Raw genomic sequence first — 13,940 nt, 5'->3', positions numbered from 1 at the left:
AGCTGGGTGAAAGAGAAGCAAAGGGAAGTGCGTGTTCACTTCCCTGACTGAAGCACAGAAAATACAGCAGTCATTCAATGTTTTTCTTCCATTTTCCTACTTTACCATTCTGAACGTTTGCCCTGTGGGGAAATCTGAAAAAAAGACTAATGCCTGAGTGTTTATTTTGTTTCTTCAGTTATGAATGCACAGAATTTCTAACGGTCACTGCTTTCAAATATAAAATTAAGACTGCAGATGCTTGCAAGCCACGCATTCAATTTTGCCATTACAATTTGTTAAATGTGGCACAGTATTAAAACAAGCAGTGATGTGACCTTATTATATCAAATAAAGTGGGTTCAACAAAAATGAATCTTGCTCTGAGTAGTTATGCAGTTAATGATTTCGGAGCAGTAATCTGTAGCAAGTGACCAACAAAAACACCAAAATTATCCTGTCTGATTGAAAATTACAACATTTGAACAATTAAAATCATAATGTTCCTGCTCAATGTGCACAGCTCCCACATATCCTCTCAACTTCACTATTAGCACAAAACACCTCGTGAGAGCCCAACTCATACCAGGCAAGGAATGTACACATAAGGTATTTGCTTTCTGGAATCACAAGTGAAGAACGTGAGATAAGAGAAAAAAAGAAGCCTATCTTCCAGCTTTGTTATTGTACACCACAGTTTGTATGTGTGTACATGCAGAATTCCTAGAGTAATTCTGGGATAAAAGTGTACCAGTAATATAAAATTAATGGAAATCATCTTGGGGAGGAGGCATACAGAAACCACCAGAGATTCAGTAATGCTAACCCTATAAAGTAAGAGCATTTACATTCTGCTCTGCAGAACAAAGACTGCGGTCTCCTCCACCTCTCTTACCAACAAACCCAACCTACAGCTGCTGCCATCAGGACAGTGGTGGTTATTCATCCAGATGCTGAGCAAAAGCAAAACAAACACCTTAATAAAAAGCAAGTGGTCTCTCACTTATGCCTCATCACAGTCCTGCCATGAAGGCAATCAATAAAAGAGCAGTACGCTCACAACAAGCAAAAGGCAAATACTCCACGCTTATTACACTGCCAACCTTTGGAATGCCTTGTCATAGTTTGGAGAGATGACAAATTGAGGATAAGATAACAACTATTACCTAATAACACACAAACTGCTATTTAAACATGTCTAAAGTCAGTAAGCTCTGGACACTGAGGCAGGAGGAGAGCTTAATGTCAGCGATGTACAGGAGAAATGACAGGGAGAAGGGCCAACTGAACAGTTTTGATGTAAAGAATGTCTATCAATGAAAGCTGAGCCTTGGTGCTTCCTCAAGCATATTTAAGTGACCAACTCAGCTGAAAACTGTTCAACTGCAGCCAAATTTGCTCCAGGAGATAAGCATCCCAATCCTCTGAGAATTAACATCTTTAGTTAGCACCTCTGTTGCTGAGCCACAGTCAGACCCAAAACTGTTAGAAGTCGCTATTTCTCAGCTCTGTGATTGAATTATTGGGTCAAACTTCCTAGATAAATTTAAAAAGCACTCTTGCTTTTGTGATTCTACCTTTCTTGCCTTGTGCAGTGCTGGATATTTGTCACAGCCCTGGAAACACACAGCTTTTATTACTGGGAGATCTATCACAGTGGTGTTAGCAGGATGAGGCAACCCTCAAAGCGACACCACCCTTCAGCAAGGCCATCTAGAACGTTTATTAACAGTGGTCACCTGCAAAGTGGTGTTTATCAACCTGCTCCTGTCTTTGATTAATTTAAGGGTATGTTCCATATTAACTGTTTTCCCATCTTTCATTTAAGTAACTGATCTTCCCTACTATTTTATAAATCTGATATAAATGCAGTTCTTGTCTTTTTGTGCACAATCAGTGATGTCAACAATCTTCTAGGAATACCTTTTATGAGCTACGTGAACTGATAAGCCCAATCCTCCACTCCTGCATCACTTATTCATCTATGCTTATACAAAATGTGGCATGGCTGGCCCTAACTAGATCTCTTTAGTTAGGCAGCTGCTCGTTTCTGTTCATCTTCCAAGGAACACGCTACTTATTGAAGATATTCATCTGTGATTGTAGCAAGTTTCCAAATAAATACTTTCAACATTACATTTATTCCCAGATGCAACTGTAACAGAGCAAACTAGGAAGCAGACCCTATTAATACACACTTAATTAACACATGTTTTATTTTAACACGTGAACAGTCCCGCCCAAGGCTGCAGAACTGCAGGCACACGTACACCTAACCTTTAGCATCTGCAGTATGGAGGAACGCATTCATACACAGAGCATGCACCTGAAATGGGACGTGATTTGCCATGTAGGCTCTTCTTTTTTCAACCATCTGAAACTTTCCTTCATCACCTCCATCAGCGCCTCACTGCCAGGTTTAACACCCAGCCAACAACTCCTCCCTCCACACTCAGCTCTGTATGTGCCCCGGCTCACCCCAACCCCACTGCTAGCAGCAATAGGAGCAGCCTACAGCCAGAAGACCCCAGCTCCCTGCAGAACCGGACCTATTTAGATAATAGCAGCAACGAGGCCTGCAACCACGGCAGCTGCAAAGACAGGCCTCGCTGCTCTGTGCAGCGACGGCACAGATGTTTTGGTCTCCACGATGCAATTGAATTAAGCACACACAACCGCGGAGCACCCCAGCTTGCATTCTCTATCCCCATCCAATTAAAATAAGACACCAGTAACAGAAAGGTGCTTCACGAACAAAAGCACGGCAGACGGCTTGCTAGGGCTTGCAGGCCGCAACAAAAACATCAGGAGAAGTTTCCTGAATTCTCCTCCTTTTCTATTTCCTACACAGAACGCCCAAGCAGCAGCACCCATTCCCCGCTCAGGAGCTCATAGAGCCGGCCGGGTCGGCACAGGCACAGCGCTCAGCCCGGGGCGCTCCCTGCCGGCGCTCCGAACGCGGCCGCCCGCTGCCCCCACTCGAGCGGCGCGGCCTCCGCTTCCCTGCCCCGCGGCGGGGGCGAGCCGGGCTCGGCGGGGCCGGGCAGCGAGCCGAGCCGAACCGAACCGAACCCCCCCCCCACCCTCTCGGCTCCGCTCTCCGCGCGGCCCTCCGGCTGCTAGGCCCGGCCCGGCCCCCTATCCCCGGCGTCGCGTAGCGCGGCCCGCCGGCGGCCTTACCGCCTCCACGGCGTGCTGCAGGATGGAGGTGAACTTGGAGAACATCCTGTCCCGCGACTGCAGCAGACGCTGCCGGGAGGACCGCGAGAGCTCCTCGATCCGCCGGCGCCGCTCCAGGGTGAGGGCTGCATGCGGGGGCCTGGCCGCGGGGATCGGGCGGGCTGACGGCCGCCGGTTCTGCCTTTCGCTCGGCGGCGGACACCGTGGCGCTGACACCGCCGGGCTGCGGCTTCCGAGGCTCCGGGTGCCCGCCCCGGCGCGGCCTGCAGGGGCCGCCACCCCCGGCTCGCAGCCAGCGGGGCCTTTCCGCCCCGCCCCGCCCCGCCCCGCTCTGCCTCTGCCCGCCGGCCTCGGTGCTACCGCTGACCTTCCTAGAGTTGCCCGGTGGCTGGGCAGCCTGGGGGCCTGCAGGGGTTATTCTGTCCTCTTGCTCTCTACCTGGAATGTGACAAAGGTTTCTGGGTTCGCACGCTTTGTTCTGTACTCCTCTCCACAAGCAGCAGTCCTGGCTGGCTGTCCCAGCTGCATTTCAGTGTTCCCTGGGTGGGTTGTAGTCTGACAGCGATGTCTCTGTGCAGCAGTGCTTTCTTCAAGGCAGCAGGATGGGTTGGGCACAGGCCTAGGTCTCTGCACTCTGGGGGTTTGCCATGTACATAGTGTGAGAGGGATCATGGCAGCACATCTCACCTGTTTCACTGCTCTTTTTTTCCCCAGAAGATGGATTGTATGCTTCTTCCTCCCTTTAAAGAAAACCAGGTGGTCTTTGCTTCACCTCCAAGACAGACACCTCAGAGATAAAGATCACCCTCCTCACTGTTCCATGCTGAGGGAAAAGCAGAGGTAAGGGGGCCGGGCAGAGGTTATAGGGACAATGGGTGGGCAGTGCCACATTGGATGGTGCTTGGTTGCATGTTAGGAAAAAATTCTCCTCATGAAGATTGGTGAGGCATTAGAACAGGCTAGGCTGCCCAGGAAGGTGGGCAGTCACCATCTCCATATATATTCAAGAAGTATAGAGTTGTGGCACTGAGTGATGGTGTTTAGTGGGCATTGTGGTGATGAGTTGATTGGATTTGGTGATCTTAGTGGTCTTTTCTAGCCTTAATGATTCCTTGATTCTGTCCCTTGGGAGCAGCTGTTATTCATGGGATGCTGTTTAGGCACTGAGCAAATGGAAGGAGCTGAACAAGACTGATCTGGCACTGGGTAAACAGAATGAAATGCTGAGAAAGTGACATAGTACCTGTAATTCCAATCAGGGAGAAACTTTCTCATTAATTGTTGGAGACCAATGAGCACCATCTTTTCCATGTATTAGGAGTAAGCACAGAGAGATGCATCAAAACTACCTCTCCTGTGAAGAAAGACTAAAGGAGTTGGGCTTGTTCAGCTTGGAGAAGGCTCCGGGGAGACTTCGTTGCAGCCTTGCAAGGGGAGAATGACTTTCTACGTGGTCTTGTAGTGATTGGACAAGGGGGAATGGCCTTAAGGTAAGAATTTTCTGAAGTATACAGGAGTATTTCTCACTGCTGGGAATATTAGACAAATACTGGCAGAGCGATGTTTCTGTACTAATGCAGATCACTGGAGAACTAATGGAAAAATTACATTAGCAATATCTGTGCAGAAAAGTTCAGCTGAGGTGACATTCTATTTGGATACTTACTGTCACTGGAGGTGATTCAATTGGGGATGAATGAACAGGCTACCAATGCCATGTTGTATGCAGTAACTTCACCTTCTCATGCCTAATATTATTTCCACTCAAATAAAAAAAGTGTAAATACTTATTTTAATACTCTCAAGAGTAGAGCTCTGCTGGTTTTGCTTTTAGGTGGCAGAAGCATTATGGCACTGTTTTATTTGAGTATCAGTAAAGGCACGACTTGAAAGTGAGGCTGTTTTAATTGATGGAGCTTCTGGGAACTTAAATTTCTCTCTTTTGCAAATTAATGAAACTGTCAAGATTAAATCAATTTAAGTGGACTGAGACAGTGAGAGATAATGTGCTAGTCTTTCTATCTGGAAATCTCTGTGCTATTTAGCTTGATGGCACCAGGCCAGTCTCTAATGGGTATATTTGTCTGCATTACAAAAGATCTTTTTGCAGTCTGGACTTTTCCTTTAGTGAGGTCCAGGAGGGTACAGTTTTCTTCCCCAAGTGAAAATATGCTGGTAGAGATATGTAGAATTCCTGTTTGTATTCTGCACAGGAATTTACATTTATAATTGTATGGGAAATGTTGAATCATGACCTGAACCACTGATTGAGCACCTGGGGAAAGGACCCAGTTTGCTCTGGGAGCACAAGTGAAGGCAATTCAGCTCTGTGACCAGGGGTGGAGCCTGGCTGCACCTCTCTTAGACCTCATTTAAGGGCTGATTGTCACTAGGGAAGGAATCTCTTCCTGGAGATCTCTCCCTGGTGAAGCTTTATACTCTGAATACACCTTTGTTGTAACACCTTCCCCATTGTATTGATCTGTCCAATTGCTACAGTAATAACCAGAGTAACATCAATGTTTTCAGTGTCTACTTTGATGAAGTGAAGAATGAAAATGTGCAAGGCTCTGTATGATGTTTCTGTTCCATATCTGTTTTTTCTGTAAGACATTCATCTTCTGATGGGCTAGAAGCTTACTAGTACTCATGTTTGTAGGTCTTATCACTTGCTGTGGGTGTTGAAGACAGAATATGGGGAAGGACAGACAAATATTCATGCCCAGTGGAGTACTCCATATGTTTGTGGTTTAGTTATGCTGTTTATCCAACACAGCTCTGTGTTGCATGGTGGGTTGTAAAAGAGACCACAAGGAGTTCTGTCTGTTAAATGGGACATTTGTGTGTTCCAGGCACACCACGTTTTCCTCAAAAAACCTCTTATTCCATTTCAACCTTTATAATCTGAGCTTTCCCCTGTAATTATATATGGATGTTTTGCCCATGGTGTCGATAAGTAATAGCATGTAATAAGTTACTGAAACCAGATAAAATACTCTCAAATTGGTGAGTTCAGGCTTAGCTAATTTCATTGAAACATGCAGGTTAACAAGACCATGAGTTTGCTTGTTCTTGTGAACTGGAAGCTGGAACAAAGAGATTGAGGGTTTATTTTGAGTGTATGCTGTATTGCAGCTGTAATGACTGCTAGAGTCAAAAATAAATATTCCAATAAACTGGAATTTGCCCCAGAAAATTAGAAAAGTAATGGAGCTGCAGAATGCTGGCTCTCTCAGTCATTTCTCTGTCTACTTGCAGGAAGGAAAGTCAAGCAAGCAGAATCTGTATGTATTTTGGGGGAGAATTTAGGTGCTTAGCCATGACCCTACTAAGAGACTTCTTACTTTTTAAATCAGCTCTGACTACGTTTGTTTTCTAATGCGTAATAAGATTTCATTGTTACTTATATCTTTGGATTTAGGGCTATAATCTGTTAATCTCTGAAATGTCATGAAAATAATCTCTTTAATCATATGCAAAATGCTGATCTCAATAGTCAGTATAAGCTGTGCAAATCAGTTCAAGCTCTGGGCAAGTTTAGTAACTTTCCTACTTTTACATCAGTCTATTGTTAAGGGAATGCTTTTACTGAACCAATGTATCCAATGTATCTGTCCCAAGGCAGAACTGAAATCTTTCATGGAGTTTGATATCAAATGTTGGCAATGTAAAATGCCTTAGTTTTGAAGCAACTAGAATATTTATTATGAAAGATACTTAGTAGTGGATCCATAATTAATTTTAAATAATTACTGATAGCACAGTTACCTAGGAAGGCCAAAATATTTGTGTCACAAAACCTTCCATATGTGGAGTTACCTGACAAAAGGCCAGTGGTGCTCACCAATATTGGGTGACAGGCAGAGAAAAGGCTGTGTGTATGTCTTGGCTTGTTGGTAGGAAGCTCCTTTCCCAGGAGCAAAGGGCACGTGTAGCCTGGTTTCATCTGCATTGCATCCTGTGTCAGACACACAACAGCAAGGATCAGAGAGACTCTTTTAACATCTTTTTGGGGGGGAAGGTAAATAACGCTATATATCCCATTTAGAATGAATTAATACTACAAACAAGTAATGTTAATTCTGAGCTTAATTGCTGCATTTTACTTGGCTTGTTAAAGCATTGGTTGCTGCATGTGACAGCCCATCATCTTAGCTATTCACTTGTCCAGTTTGGTTCACAAATGATGTTGTTTGAAGCTATAGAACAAGTCTGAGTTCTCAGGCAGACTTATCCCTGCAGCCATCCCATCCCACGTGATTTTTGCAACTACAGAGAATTTAGGGAGACTTGTGTTAAAAGACACATAGGTCCTTCTCAGAAACTCCGGCTGAATTCTTGCAAGAGTTCCAGAGCGGTTTGCAGGAGTGACCATGTACATTGCCACTGTATTATTTTATTTGTAGGTGAAGATGGATGGAATCACCTGAACAGTTCCAGATAGAATTCTATGCTCAAAAGCCACACTGTGGGCCAAACTGCATTTCCAGAAAAGGCGTGTACATCTTAATTCTTTGTAGTTCATTCTGAGTCATTAGCCCTGTAGGAATGAACATCTGTGCTTGGCCTTTAGGGAACTGAGCTGGAGGCACCACTGACAGAAAGCAAAGAAAATGAAGTCTGTAGCAGACCCAGTGCCACTCAGAAATGTTTTAGTTGCTCATCACTATTCCTTTGCCTCGGGCTCTTTAGGACTGGTTTGACACTGAGTCCTCAGGTAGTGAAATGCTGAAGTAAGCAGAACTGTGTCTGTAATATGCCTAATATAAAGGAACCTGTTCCTGATTAGATCCTTGAGTAGTGCTGGAGTAATTGGTTCCTGCCTGGTGGCTCATGTATCAAGGGAAGTATCTCCACCCGTTTAGTTTCTCTGTCTCTGTATCTGGGAGCTGTTATTTGGGTCCCCTGGGAATTTTCAGGTGCTGTCACACTGAACTGAAATTCATACCTGGAGTGCTTACCTGCTGCTAGCAGACACATGCAGTTTGCATTTCTTTCTGCCTCCCCAGCAGTAACAGCTGGCAACAGAAAACCAGTGGCTGTACTGCTGGTGCAGCACGCAAATATGTTCTGTGTTCAGACAGAAATCTCATTATAGTGTAAATCCGTTTCCTTGAGCTGTTACAGAACAATTCCTCTCGCTGCCAGAACATTGACTGCAGAGGGCAGCACGACCTAGTGTTTTACTCTAGTGCTCAAGTGGAGAATCCACTCAGCTGATCGCATCTCTGCCCATCAGCGTCACTTGCTATGGAATAAACAACTGAATATTGTGGAGAATCTGCATCAGCCCAAACCTCAAAAGGTAGGCAAAAAACAAACAAACAAACAGCCTTGCTTGACTACATTAAACCTTATTTGTTTGATGGTTTAGAAACACATTGAAAGGATAAAATGACATGAGAAAACTCAGCCGGGCTGATATGTGTCTTACGTGTAAAACAAATGTGTTTATTGGGAAACAGGTCAATGGGTAAGAGGAATAAAATACCCAGAATACATGCACCTGAATATACTGGACAAGACTAACAAGAGAAAATTGCTTTTGTTTTATTCCATTTTTCTTCAGGAAGATACTGAGATTTGTTTAAGCCACTGTTAATGTGACTGTGAGGTTGTGCCTTTGGCTGACTGCATTCTGTTCTTTTTCCCAGGCATGTCCTGAGTCCGTGTGAAACAACCACCACAGTTTTAATGAGATTTTGCCTGAAAACGTGCCTGGATGCAGGTGTGTGCTTTAACTGCAGAAATGATTGGTGCCAGGATTGAGGCTGCACCATGACGAGGGATAAGGCATTCAGTTCCTGAAGAAGAGCCAGTACTTTGTGTCTCTCAAATCAAATTGCATCCAACAGCTGATTATGAAGTGATCTTGATATGTGCTGAAGGGAGTCCTGTCTATACTTCTCAGCCAACAAGCCCTGTGAAATGGTGATCAGAATAGAAAATAAATATGAAGAAAATAGCTTTTTAGGGATGAAGAGAGCATGAACAATGTCTGAATTCCAGGTGTGTGAGAAGAAACCTGAGTATCCCTTATGGACAAATGTCAAGTACTTTAGCATCAATGAAGATAATTAAATTCTTTGGGCCCAGACTTCTACTGCATAAGCCTGGCTGTACATGGCACAATGTATGTACTTCTTAGAGTGTGGCTCATTAACATCACAACTGTCAATCAATTAATTTTTGCTGATGGTTCCTACAACTTTCTCAAGGTATCAGAGTGCTGAGAGATTTTAATTCTGGTTTATTCATAATATTCTTTGATATTCTTGCTGTTATTTGTGAACACTGTGCACTTTGGCCATGAAAATGCCTGTCACAATTTACATTGCTGTAGAAGATACTCTGTATAAAAAATGCTACCACATTTAATGAACTCTGATTGCGTAATTTCATTGTGTTTGGCACAGCAAATTATCTGGGGTAAAGGGCAAAGCAGGACACACACAGAGATAATGCTTTTTCTTGACACACATTTTAAACCTCTTATTTATATTTAACAACAAAGGCAATTTATCTTTGGAAGGCATACACTGAATACCAAATTAGAAGAAAACAAAATGATTTGCGTGTCAAGTTCACAGCTGCTACTCACAGTGCATGCTTGATATGTGATCCTGTGAGAACCTGTTAAAACCCAAGTAAGTTTCTGACTCAGCCCTTTGGTGGGACCTTCCCAGTAAGGATGTACATACAGGGGTGGTACTGAAGTTTGTCTGCAGTGAATAGTAGCCAGCTCGTAGCTGATCTTTCCAAACCTCATTCTTAGAAATGAATTTGCTCTTTTGGCCTTTGTGACTTAAGTTTCCAAAGGTTAACTTGCCTTTTTGTCTAAACCCTATTTACTTAGTGGACTGAAGAACAGGATCCATGTAGAGGCTAAGTGACAGCAAGGTATGTTGCACAGAGAACACAATCCAGTATTTAGAGTACTTCTCTGGAAAGATACATGATCTGTTCTTTACTCTTACATAATTTTCTCAGTGACCTTAGACAACATACTTAGCTCTTCAAGGACATGTGAGCACCTGAAAATACCAATAGGGGATTTGAAAGCACCTATTGATTGGTAAAATACTATAATCTGTTTAGGCATATCTAAACATGCCTGGCTGCATGTCTCAAAGCTCAAAAAGATTTAAAAAGCATTAACGTTAACATTGTGTTTTTTATTTTTTTTTCCCACTGTCTAACTTGAGTTAGAAGCTGAAGTTGCCTGTGCAGTCAGTGGGAAAATGCAGGAGGTAGGATCCTGCTTTTCAGTTGACTAATTCAGAAGCCTCAGGTAGGTGCCTGAAATAAAGCAATGTCAATCACAGCTCCTTAATGGGCTTCTAAATCAAGCAGGAGGAGGCTCGTGCAATTGAACAGCTCAACAGCTTGCTGCACAAAACAATCAGCTCTCTTCCCTCTCTAATGGTCCTGTTCTTCCTGCCTCCTTGCTGGCTGCGTAGTTCTGCACTCACCATCTGCTGGTCAGTGTTTATCTAAGCCTTAGGTGCTTTCTGTGGGTTTTTTTAGTCTATCCTTCCTTATCATTATCTGGCAGAACAGTAATTAGCACAAGAAAGTGAGATGGTTAATGAACTATGGTGGTTCCTTGAGGAGCAGTCCAGTGGTGATGCTGGTGCAGTGAGGGAGTGGGAGCACACAGACTGCAGTGAGCAGGAGAAATGGCAGTGCACAGGAGGTGACCACACCTTGATTGGCTTGTCCAGCTTGTTTGGCTCAGCATCTCTTATCTATGTATCTGAGGTCTTCATCTGTAAAACAGTAATAATGGTGTCTGCCTTGCTCTCTGTACCACCCTCTGCTTTCTCTTCAGCTCCCTCCCACCTTCCCTAAATATTGGCATAACAGGAACAGCAGTCACAGAAACTGATTCGGTTGCGCACATGCAGATTGTGTGGCTGGTACTTGCAGCTAATGAAAACATAGCCTCCAGAACTGGTAACTGCTGAGTTCCCACTGCAGCTTTTCTTAATGTTAGTCTCTCTTTGTACGTGCTAATTGCTGCAAAACTTGTAGGGATGTAGAACTGTTCCTGAATTCTACCTTCTAATCAGTTTTAATTGAAATTCTTAATACCCAAGTCTGAAGATTCTTGAAGGGGATTTGCAGGACAGACAGAAAAGAAAATTTCATCCCCAGTTTCATAGGAAGCCAAACTAAAAAGCTCATTTTAACAAATGGGTTCTGTGCCTGATCCCTCACAGTGTTCTCTGATCAACATGTCTGTTCACTTCTCAGCCTTGGAAACTCGACACAATAACTGGAATGAATTCTTTGTGTTCTATAGAAAATCAAGTCACAAATACCTTTCCCTTTCCTACTTCCTAGTAGTATAAAGAAAGGAAATTAGTCATTACAAAGCTAATTTCTGCATGTTCCTGAGCCTTTATTGTAAACCATCTACTGAGTATCCCACCGGAGAACCCCTGATAACACTACTCAAAGATTTTTGATCAGTTTTCTTGGTGGTTCAGCTTCTGTTTCTCAGATCACTTACTGTCTCAGGAAGAGGCTTTTGTAAACAGTGTTAGAACCAGTAATTAAGTAACTCATCTTGTCGCTGAGAAAGTGATGTCCATCTTTACCCTCCTCTCAAAAACTTTTGGTGAATGCTGCCACAAAACCACAGTGAAGATCTTTGTCAGTGCTAAGGTTCTGCCAGCCCCTCTCTGCAGAATTAAATGTGTTGCTTACCACTGACTTTATTTGGTGTTAGGCTGCATGCAGTATTCAGGTATTGCAGAGATACCATGCCAGATTAAATTCCAGATGGTGTCTTCTCGATATTCACACACAAAATAAGTCTTGTGGCCCACTGATGGTTCACAAGATCGTGGAACCTGTTTTGCAGAACATGGGCTGGAGTGGTTGGGCCCACAGACAAAGCAGGGATGAGTAAAGGTCTTGGAGAGGTGAAGGTGACTGCCCTGGGGATCTTATTATGGTTCTACTTTTCATATAGCCTTCAACATTCTCACCTCATGCCGTACCCTTTTGATATGTGTTTGCAAGAGCTCAGGGCACTTTTCACAGGGTCCTGCTTTACGATAGCCACAGAATGATTCACCCTCGTGGTCTGAGAGGGTGGCTTCCAGACTATTCTCTGTAGCCATAGATTATCCACCAGTGATCATCTAGCTTTGGCTGTACTCCTGAAGCAAGAAAATAAAACCTTTTATCTTTTCCTCATCAGCTCCATGTTTTATCAGTTCACTCAAAGAACCATGGCTATCTGCTTGGGCCATCCCTTGTAGTGGCTAGTGCTTAACGAATGGTCTTGAGCAGTGCAGATCCTGAGTGAGCTATGTAGGTAAATGAATGCTGCTTTTCTGGAACATGTATGAATTTGGTATAGCTCTAGTGATCCTGTGATCCTTGGACATCTTGTGTGAGCAAGATGGATCAAGGAGCAGGGGAGTGAGGTGCAATGGAACAAGAAGATTCCTCAAGAATCTTTTCACAGGCTAGCATTATACAGGTCTTATAAATACAAGGATTTGTACAAGCCACAAATGGAGAGGGATCCAGGTCAAGCAGACAGAGAATGGTATCTTCAGAGAGTCAGTGGAGCCTGCTGTCCAGGCAGGGAGTTTTTCTGGGGGACTGTGGTACTACTGTAGAGGCTGTGCAGGCAAAAAGTGAGGGGAGCAGCATGCTACTGGTGTGAGGCCAGAAAACAACAAGAAACATACACAGGTGCAAAGCAAATGATTGCTGTGCCTGAGTAGCCACAGCCCCACAGCACCTGAGCATCGCTGCTTTGTTAGCACAGCCAGGCCTTGTTAGGGCCGGTCTGGGGCCCTGGAAGTTAGTCATGTAGACTTTAGACCTGAATTAGGGATTTAAATTACACTTTAAATGAAAGTTTGAAGAGAGGCTTGCATTAAAAGAAAAATAAGACTTGGGACAAACATGCTGATCTTTGCTGCTCAAGGGGTCTACAGACCAAAGTAAAACAAGGGGCCGGCAAAAGTATGGTGCCCCACAGTCTTAATTTAATAAAACACAGTGGAATCCACTGGAACAGCATGAAATTCAGAAGTCTTTGGGTAGACTGGAACATTGTGCGGCTGGCAGATGTCTGGAAAGGTGCTAAAATGTAACTCTTATTGTCCATAGAATTTACTGTTAAGCACTTACAAGACACAAAGTGACAACAGACTGGATGAATAGGAGAATGTACATGAACACCCAGAACTAACAGACCCGGGACAGTGCAGATGGGCTTGACTTGTGAGTAGCGTCAGACAACTTCTCTTTGTGTTTTCAATAAACAAATTGATTTCCACAGGGACACAACTTAGTTAAGGTGAGCTGTACAAGATGTATCGCCTTTCCCTTTATATTCCATATATATTCCACTTATTTTAATGGTGAGATAAAAAAACAATATTGTGCATGCCATTGCTCTGTGGATTTGGGATTCTATTTATTTATTTATTTTTCCTGGGAAGTAAAACAGGATAGCATATTGGTAATAAGGGCAAGTGGATTTAGTATTGGTGAGTTTAATCAATTTGCTCTTTTGATAGGTAAAAGCATTCTGTGAGTAATGACAGATTATTGCTGAGAAAAGATGACTGGTAGAATGGATGTTTTATTTTACTATATATCCTGGGAAAAGTTCTTCTTTTTTCAGATTATAACCATGGTTTTCTATGTACAACCTATTTGCAGGACCAGACATCTTTCTTTCTTTATGTATTTATGTATTGTAAGAAAAGCCCAAGTAGAAAATACTTTTAAAGTCTTCTGCATTTACT

General features: G+C 43.5%; 1 protein-coding gene and 1 long non-coding RNA gene across 8 annotated transcripts in view; one reads left to right on the top strand and one right to left on the bottom strand.

The window, feature by feature from the left end:
• Positions 1 to 3,293, bottom strand: part of FHIP2A (FHF complex subunit HOOK interacting protein 2A) — a 33,043-nt gene extending 29,750 nt beyond the window's left edge. For both annotated transcript variants that reach the window (XM_015867367.3, XM_015867368.3), the window contains exon 1: positions 3,160 to 3,293. In XM_015867367.3, the coding sequence (XP_015722853.2) occupies positions 3,160 to 3,204 (45 nt within the window). In that variant the 5' untranslated portion in view covers positions 3,205 to 3,293. The remainder of the gene's footprint in view (positions 1 to 3,159) is intronic.
• LOC107316143 (uncharacterized) lies at positions 3,155 to 9,541 on the top strand. 6 transcript variants are annotated; one of them, XR_014948764.1, is made up of 5 exons: positions 3,155 to 3,277; positions 3,874 to 3,999; positions 4,478 to 4,649; positions 7,566 to 8,464; positions 8,814 to 9,541. It is a non-coding gene; the product is annotated as an uncharacterized LOC107316143 (long non-coding RNA). The 6 variants fall into 6 exon arrangements; XR_014948765.1 differs by lacking the exon at positions 7,566 to 8,464; XR_014948768.1 differs by lacking the exons at positions 3,155 to 3,277; positions 7,566 to 8,464 and adding an exon at positions 3,455 to 3,613.
• The last annotated feature ends 4,399 nt before the right edge of the window (positions 9,542 to 13,940 follow it).

Source organism: Coturnix japonica, chromosome 8, assembly GCF_054131305.1.
Source record: "Coturnix japonica strain WE chromosome 8, WE-NBRP24, whole genome shotgun sequence".
In the NCBI taxonomy this organism is placed as follows: domain Eukaryota; kingdom Metazoa; phylum Chordata; class Aves; order Galliformes; family Phasianidae; genus Coturnix; species Coturnix japonica.
Note: the sequence above shows the minus strand (reverse complement) of the source record. Positions and strands in the feature narration are given on the sequence as shown.